General features: G+C 35.0%; 1 protein-coding gene across 1 annotated transcript in view; it reads right to left on the bottom strand.

Moving 5' to 3' along the window:
• The window catches only part of LOC101586433 (complement factor H), an 88034-nt gene that overhangs the window by 68803 nt on the left and 10008 nt on the right, over window positions 1–9223 (bottom strand). Inside the window, exon 2 of the mRNA XM_023707776.1 lies at window positions 1154–1339. Coding sequence (XP_023563544.1) covers window positions 1154–1339 — 186 coding nt within the window. The remainder of the gene's footprint in view (window positions 1–1153; window positions 1340–9223) is intronic.

Here is a 9223-nt window from a genome sequence, read left to right as displayed (position 1 = left end):
TCTCTCTCTCTTTGTTTTTTGCCAATACCATCTTCTGTTTATCACAGCAGCCCTGTAACATAATTTCAAGTCAGGGAATATGATGGCCCCTACCTTGCCTTTGTTGCCAAGAACTGTTTTTGCTATTCTAAGTTTCTTCTCATTCCAAATGAATTTTAGGAATGTTTTCTCTAGTTCTGGGAGGTATAGAAGTGGCATTTTTATTTTTGGTATCTAGAATCAAATTCAGGCCTTTGCACTTGCTAGGCAGACTCTGCCACTGAGCTATATCCCCTGCTAATGGTATTTTACTTGGAATTGTATTAAATCTGTATAAAATTTTTGCAAGTTTGGTATTTTCACTATGTTGATTCTTTTTATCCTGTTGGTAGGAGTGTAGATTGGTACAATCACTAAGCAAATCAGTTTGGTGATACCTCAGAAATTAGAATTAGAGGTCCCATTTGACCCAGCTCTCACCCTTTTGGGTATCATCGTTGAAAAATTAAAAGCCTCATACCACAGAGATATAGGTGCACCCATATTTGTACTTGCACTGCTTGTAATAGTTAAAACTTGGAAACAACCCAAATGCCCATCAGCCAAGGAATGGATTAAAAGGATTTCTTTGTAAAATAATGGAGTTCTACTCAGCCATAAAGAAAGTTAAATTTGACACATTTCTAGGTAAATGCAACTTGAGACCATACTCTTACATGAAGTAAATTAAACAGACAAATGCAAATACCACTTTGTTTCCTTGGTATGAGAAACTGAAAGAGTAAACAAGGACCAAAATATACAATAGATATTGTGAAATTGTTCAAAATAAAAGAGAAACTTGGGTGGGGAAGAGGAAGGAAGGAAGGGAAAAGAAAAACAAAAAAAAATGAAAGAAGGATAAAATGGAAACAAAACTTCGTAATTAGTGAGGAGGAGAGGGCTGAAGGGAGGGGAGGGGACTGGGAGAAAAAGAGGAATCAAGAGACATCATGCACTGGTATAAACTCTCTATGATGAATATGATTGTTACATATTTCTAAATTGTACCATTAAACTTAACTTTAAAAATTGACAAGAAACAAAGAAACAGTAAAGGCACATGGATTGTGGGCAACAAAAGACATTTGGGTAGAAGCTTTTGTAATTTTCATAAGTGTGTGTGGGTACTTACTCTGACATATCCTGGCTGGATTAAGAGCCACCCACTCTCCATTCCTGCATGCCCTTATGATAGTTCCAAGAGTTCTGTATCCAGGCCGGCATTTGTACACAGCCTGCGTGCCCTCCGGATATGCTTTGTCAGGCCAGGGTCCTGACAGAATCTCTATGTTTTGTCTTGGAGGAGGTCCTTGACAATCTAAAAATTAAAAAAAAAGCAAAATAAGTGTCTATTCTGTCTATTTAAAGATAGAGTATATTTATTTTTATTTTAAAAGTACGCAGTTAAATGTTCATCCAAGTGTATAGTTAACATGTATACTCATTATTTGTGTGGAAACCAAATCCATATAACTCTGTAAAAATATCCACTATGTAAAAATAATCTGAATAAATTTTCAGACCATTGCATATACTTTATTATTCTTAATTGGTGCACACTCTTTAATCATTCTTTCATTAATAAGGCACTTTATAAGTTCTATACAAAGAATGATGAATAAAGCTAAGTATCTCTTTAAAGTGCTTTCATTGCAGTAGGACACTTGGATATTAAAAATAAAGATATTTAATGTGCATTATAGAAATATACACTTTATTTCAGAAAATAAACCACTATGAGAGAATACAAACTATATGGGAACATTCAAATAGCATAAGATGGAGTGGAATAAAACAATATCCCTATTGTACTTTGGAATCAAAACAACAAACCCTGTGTGGGTTGGGTGAGTGAACGAGTGACTGAGTGTCTATATGTGTACTTAAAGGCAAATTGGAAAGAGAATTAAATGAGTTGAATCCAAGTGGGAAGGGCTTGTTTCCTGCAGACAAAGGTCTCTGTCCATTTCCTAACCTGTAAATTTTGTCAACTCTGGCTATGGTTTGATGATCATCATTTATACAAGAAAAAGAAATGGACAAAGAAAGAACCCCAAAGCCTTTGGGAGACTGTGTCCAGTTTAATCAATTCTGAAACTTGTGCAGAGTCAGGGTGTTTTTCTGGAGCTTCAAATGTTTCATAAAAGTAGAATGAAATTTTTGATGGTCTCAGGAAAAATATCAAAAAGAAAACAGGATTGTTTGAAATACTCAACCGTTATCACCATCAGATATCAGCTGGATTTGAAAGTCACGTGGAGTGAAATTTAAGAGCAGAAGCTCAATTGCAGAAGAACAGATAAATTCACAGGGGATGAAGAAGAGTTCTATTAATTTTTTTTAGTTTGAACATATAGACATCGTACATACATACGCATACACACATGCATGCAAGCACGCGCGCGCGCGCGCGCACACACACACACACACACACCATGCACAATGTTTGTCTTCAAAGTCTGAAACCAGCTATGGACTGACTTGAACCATAAGTGTACCGAGTTTAATTTACTTCCTGATTGGGTCAAAAGAAAGTAAAAACTCTTGTTGGTGGCAATAAATTACTTAAACTTTAGTCACTACATTTAGTTCATACAAAGTTTCGGGCTTGGATAAAAATTTCAAAATACACAAGCAAAGGAGAAAAATATGAGCATAATAGAAAATAAATATCTAGTAGAAGCAGATGCTCAGAAATAGATACTAGAACTAGTATCAGGATCTTTCAAAATAGTCATTCTGAGTATTTTAAAAGAACACTAGAAAAAAATGAACAAAATAAAAGTAAAGACACAATAAAATGACTCTAGAAAATGTTATCCTCAAACTATAACATCAATATCTGAAATAGTGACTTGTGGTGGTCTATATAATCAAGGGAATTCAGCAGGAAGCTTATTAAACTTCAAGGAATTTTGATGTAGACATATCCAGAGTGGAATCTGGAGCAAAACATCTAAACATAATACCATACAAAATAGAATAAAAGAATGCATTGGGCAGAGCCAAATGATTCAAAGTATGTTTTATTACAGTTCCAATAATAAAGAAGAAAATGAATAGAAACAAAAACCAAGATACGAGAGAACACAGCTCTCCAAAAATTGATTGAAGAAATTAACTCAGAGATTAATAATCTCTGCAAACATCTAAAGTGTATATACAAAAGAAAACTTATATTTAGACTCTGTTAAAAACCAAAGATTAAAAAAAAAACTGAAGGAGAAATCATTTCTTTCAGAACAGTAAAAATAACAGCTAAGTCTGTCATAGTAAATATTAAAGTCTGAAAATCAATGTCTTGACATTTCTAAAGTACTGGAAATTATGTGTCAACAGAGAACTCTATATTCAGTGAAAATATACCTCAAATCTGAAGAATAAAAACATATTCTCAAACAAAAAAGACTAGAGAGAATTCTCCAATAGCTGCAAAAGCACCAAAGCAAGTTCTCTGGGCTGAGGAAAACTGACCCCAGATTTAAGTACAGAGGTACAAGGAGTAAGAGTGCAAATGGAGAGAATAAATAGCTAAATAAAAAGACTATGGAAAAAAGATAAATATTATTTTATGCATCATTTGTTTCAGTAAAAACAACCATTGACTACTTAGATCAATAATAAGTGTGCTATGTAGTGTTATAACAAAATCAAGAATAAAATATGTATTAATAGCAAAGATACCAAAAGAAAAGCAAAATTAAATTTCTGTGGAGTTTTACATAGTCCAGGATGTGATAAACATTCTTAATTTAGAGTAGACTGAATAAGTAGACACTTACAATTGCTAGAGTAACCACTAAAACAATGATACGGAGACATTTAAAATATCTAATGGAAATGCTCCAGTAAGAGGACAAAGAATATGCAATCAAAATAAAAAGAGGCAAGAAATGTGGAATACAAGCATAAGAACAAATAAGAAAGAAAGAAATAATAAGACATTAGGGCCAGGGATATAGCTCAGTGGCATAAGTGCCTTCCTGGCAAGACCAAGGTCCCGAGTTCAATTCCTGGTGTCAACAAGAAATAAATAAATAAATAAAGGATATAGCTCAGTGGCATAAGTGCCTTCCTGGCAAGACCAAGGTCCCGAGTTCAATTCCTGGTGTCAACAAGAAATAAATAAATAAATAAATAAATAAATAAATAAATAAAACGTTAGACTTCAACTGAAAACTAAAAGCAAATAAAATAAATTCACTATTCTGCTTAAGATACAAAGATTACAAGAACAACAAAGAAGAAAAAATCAAGTGTATGATAATTAGTTGTACTAAAATTTTCCATATAGTCTCAAATAGTGACATCTAAATAAAATCTAAAATTCTATCAGTTTCAAATTGAAGCAACCAGCAAAAGAAAATTTCTAGAGAAAATAAGAAGCAGCAAACAACCCTGCTGAGAGAAGTCAGCTTCCAGGTTCTAGGTGATAACTACTTTTAAGCTGAGGCTGAAGGACTATGATTCCACCTACTCAGAAGGAATCTGGCCTGGTGGCCTACTCGCTTACCCCAACATTGGGCAGGCTGAGGGAGAAGGATAACAAGTGAAAAGTCATCATGAGCGATGTGGTGAGAACTTATTGCATAACAAAATAGAAAGAATGGAGGTGCAGCTCAGCACATATATGACCTGCATTTTCATCAATTCCAATTCCCACCCCCCAAAAAATATTTCTCATGCAGTGGATGGAACATTAGAAGCTGTGGCAGCAGGTGACACAGCTAGCACAGCCAGATATTCCTGTTAGGAAGTTTTCCTCACGTTTATAAACGTGATTGATAGTTTTAGACTGAAAACCACCCCAGCAGTTACAACCACTGTATAAGATGGAATGAAGTTGATTCCAGTCTTTACTTGTAAACACACAGATGCACATAAAAAATAGAGATTTAAGAATTACATTTAAAATATTTGAAAACAAAACATACAGTTACCTTATTTTCATATTTTTAAACTGACCACTATATCTGATTTTCTTTTTAACTCACTGTTGTTTTGGTGCTATGTACAATCATTCTTGCTTACTAGCCTTTTTGAGCTGTTTTTCTTTTCTTTTCTTTTGAGTTTTCTTTTTAAAAAAATTTTAAGTGATGGTTAAAAACATAACAATTGTACATGATTAGAGTTACCAGACTAAATTCTGAAAAACATAGACATTGTGCACCTATGAAATTAGATTATCTGTATTTATATTTCTCCAACCTGCCATTTCTTTAAGGAGAAAATATTCTTTTCTAAAAATTTACATTTAGTTGAACATATTTATGGAGTATCATCTGAAGACAGATTCACTTAAAAAGTGAGTGGTTAAAACACAGAGCAGCCAGTTCCCAACAGCATGAATGTAAGATAGAAAACATCAGGAGATCAATTCAACTTGAAGAAAGCTAGAATTGTCTACCTAGAATTCTCTATAAAACCTTTTTCCAAGAATAAAGATTGGTTAATACATTTTTGAGGAATTTGCCACCACAGTGTCATGTGAAGGAGAAAAAGAGATGTACTTCAGAAAAAAAAACCCAATCCTGGCCATGGGGTCTAAAAGAAGAAAGGAACAAAGAAAATGGTATATATGTGAATAAATCTAAATGAATATTGGTTATAAAACAATAAAAATCATGCATTTTAAATACATATGTGCATACACACATAGAATAAAATATTCCTGCGTAAAATGAGAAAAACATAAATTAAATTAATGTCTCATGAGTTCCTCAGGGTGCCTAGAAGAAGGAAAACACATGAACTACCTCTGATAGATTTCCTGATAAGTGAGTTTGTTTAGTGAAATACTAATCTAAATGTTACTGAAAAGTCATATCCCCAGTTAGAATATAGTCACTTGACTTTAAGCAAGGTAATTGATTATCTTGAATTATCTGGATAGGCCAGACCAAGCCGCCTGACCGGTGGATTGCAAAATTGCTTCTGCGGTACCACGACTGTGTCGGAAATTGCCCTTAAGATATAAAGATACACACATATATATTTATATATTATATATGTTTATATCTTATATGTTCATATCTTATATGCAATACATATTGATATATACATATAAAGATATGTATATATAAAGGTATGTTATATATGTATGTCAACAGACTAATCCGATTAGATTTCTCTGTTGAATCCCATGAAGTTAATTAGACATTGCTAGGTTAAAAAGGCATGTGCTGTGGCTTTGACATTTGTCTTGTCCCCAGATTTCCATGTGTAAACCTAATCAATATGAAGATACTAAGAGGCGAGTCTTTTGTGAGGTGATTGGCTCATAGAAAGTGTTTCCTGCTCCCTTCCACCATGCAAGCACGCAGAAGGTGCCCTCCGTGGATCAGGAAGTCAGCCTCGTGGTCCGTTGCGTTGGCGGGCATCTCGACCTTGGACTCCCCACGCCCCAGAACTGTGGGAAGTAAAAGCATCTGTGGTTTATAAGCTATTCGGTTAATGGTAGTTTGTTTTAGCAAACCAAATGGCATTTTGTTGTAGCGGTACAAATGAACTAAGAAATTGAAACTAAACATGTTTTAACTTCTAGATTAATTGCCAAAGTACAGAAGCAGAATAGACATAAAAATTCCACTCTACTTAAGTAATAAAAATTAGAAAACTCAACAGACTGAAAGGTCATGAACAAGAATTACACATAGAGAAAAAATATTAAATTAAGTGATAGATTTAAACTATACATATCAGTAATTTTATTACATTGAAATGGGTCGCATGCCCCAGTTAAAAAGCAATGGTTTTCAAATTAAGTTTAAAAATTGAACTAAAAATAGAACTCAAAGCTAGCTGCAGGTGACATCCAATAGAAGGAAAGCAATGGAAAATTATTACCCATGTAAATACTACCCAGATAAAATTGACACTGCTATGCTATTACCTAGCAAAACAGAGTTTAAGGTCCAAAACGGCCCTGTAGGGACTCTGAATATAAGGACCTGGATAAAATAAGAAATGAAGGGCAAAGAAAATGGTTCACATGTGAGTATAGCTAAGGAAAAACTCACGTGACTATAAAATGCTAAACATAAATTCTTAAGCGTTTAAATTTATGCATGCGTATATACACTGATATAGCTAAAATATGTTTTATCAAAGAATATATTGCGTTATTAGAAGATTAAAAAGTCATTTTGTAAAGACGAAAAGATTAACAGGAAAGATATAATAATAATTTTGTGTGGAAAGGTCTAGTAAGAGAGGCCTCAAATCTCAATGTTCACAAAAATGTCAAGTAGCAGCCACGGCGAGAGGAATGACTGGAGCCACCACATCGGAAAGCGAGTTTAGCGAGGTGTGGTGAGGTTGAAGCGGCGCTCTGCTGCCTCAGTCGGCTAGGGCTGCTCCCAAACTTTGCAGAGGCTCCAGCATACAAGGTATCTGTCCTGTTTCTGGAAGCTAAGAAATATGAGAAGATGGTGCCGGTATTATTGAGTTTTGGTAAGAGTTGCGCAATTCGTTTTAATGAATACAACCCCTTTGTTCTTTTGTTTGATAATAATGGTTTTAAATTCCCTCCTGGAACTTATTTTTTAATAGGCAAGGGGAGAAACATAATTAACTGAGCTAAATTTCATTGTGGAAAAAATCCATGCAAAAATGGTTTATAACGTTTTATAAAACAAAAACAGCGTATGCCATAGTTATTTTTCGCTTGTTGTTGAGACAAAATACTGGACACACAAAGTCAAAGGGGGAATGGTTGATTTAGCTCAAAGTTCAGAGAGGTTTTAGTCTGTAATCGGCTGGCTCCAAGGCAGGGCAGTGAGGTGGAGAGGCATTGCAGAGAACAGTTCATGGTGCCCACAGCGTAGCAACAGCAGCAAGGGACCTTGACAGTGTCTTTCTGCCCCTTTTATCTTATTTAGACTACTTAGGACAGATAGCAGTTATACCCTTTGTCCAAGTGCCCTTGAGTCCAGCACTGTACCATGAATCCTGTCCAATGCCATTCTTTGTAGATCCAGCCACCTGGGCAGAAATCCCACCAGTGACTGTATGAGGCTTTGGGCCATCTAAATACAAGCCACAGCCATACTCAACTATATTTTATGAAATGCATGGATCTCCATATGTACTGGTTTTTCTTTGTAAGCGGTGCCCTTCTCCGCCAACATTTGTGTCACTACCTTGTGAAATACAGTATATGATTGCATGTACAGCTTTGATTTTTGTAATTTAAATAAACAAAAATTTTTCCACTAGATGGCGCTAGAAGCCTATAACAAAAATGACAGCCCCCACCCACCTACCCCTACCAACATCAAGTCTGATATCTTTGTTTTGATTTTTAAATTTCTTGCCCATGGTTTTACATGGAAACTGTCTCTTCAGTGACAGGCTGAAATGTGTGTTTTTCACTTTCAGTATTCAGATATACTTCATATTGTCCTTATTAAGGAAAACTATGAAATTTCAAATTTAGATCCAGGACTGACTAGAGAAATATTTGCTAAGATCTGTATTTTGATAAGTTCTCTTTTATTACACAAGTTCAACAAAAGTGACACAAACATCAATTTATTGGATTGAAATTATTTTTATTAAAGTAATGCCTGTACCAAAAGTGCAGACCATCCATAAAGAGTCTTTTTTTTTCCCCTTTCTGTGTAACTGGGGATTGAGCTCAGGACCTTGCGCTTGGCAGGCAAGTGCTTATTCTACTGAGCCATCTCCCCGGCCCCCATGGTCTTAACTCTCTCCCTTCCCATTGCTTTTTCTCTGCTTATCACCATTATTTCCAGACAGCTCCTTTATATAGTTTTCAAATTTAGTGAATCACTTTTGACATCCTGACATCAATGGCAAGGAAATACTTCTTAGTATCTGACTCTTGCGATATTTACTATGTGTGTATATGTTTATTATATTATATAAAGAATTCTAATATTGATGATCTTTTGACCTCAGATAATGTTTCATACTCTGGTGCTTTTTTTCATCGATTTGAAATGGCATCATTTGATTATGTTTGTAAGCAAATAAATTATGACCTCCACTCCATCTTCCCATTCTGCTGTGACAGTCCCCCAGCTTGGCTCGGGTCATCCTCTGTTACCTTTACCTTGACTTGGCCTAGTTCACCTCCCGTGCTCAGCAGTTCTGCTCTGCCTGGCCATTTTCTGGAAAGCTACAAGTGAGCTTTGCAAGTGGGACTGCATCAGTGCTCTGATTTAATATATATATATAT

The sequence above is a fragment of the Octodon degus genome, unplaced genomic scaffold (genome assembly GCF_000260255.1).
Source record: "Octodon degus isolate 3935 unplaced genomic scaffold, OctDeg1.0 scaffold00009, whole genome shotgun sequence".
NCBI lineage: Eukaryota > Metazoa > Chordata > Mammalia > Rodentia > Octodontidae > Octodon > Octodon degus.
This window is presented reverse-complemented; position numbering and strand designations above follow the sequence as displayed.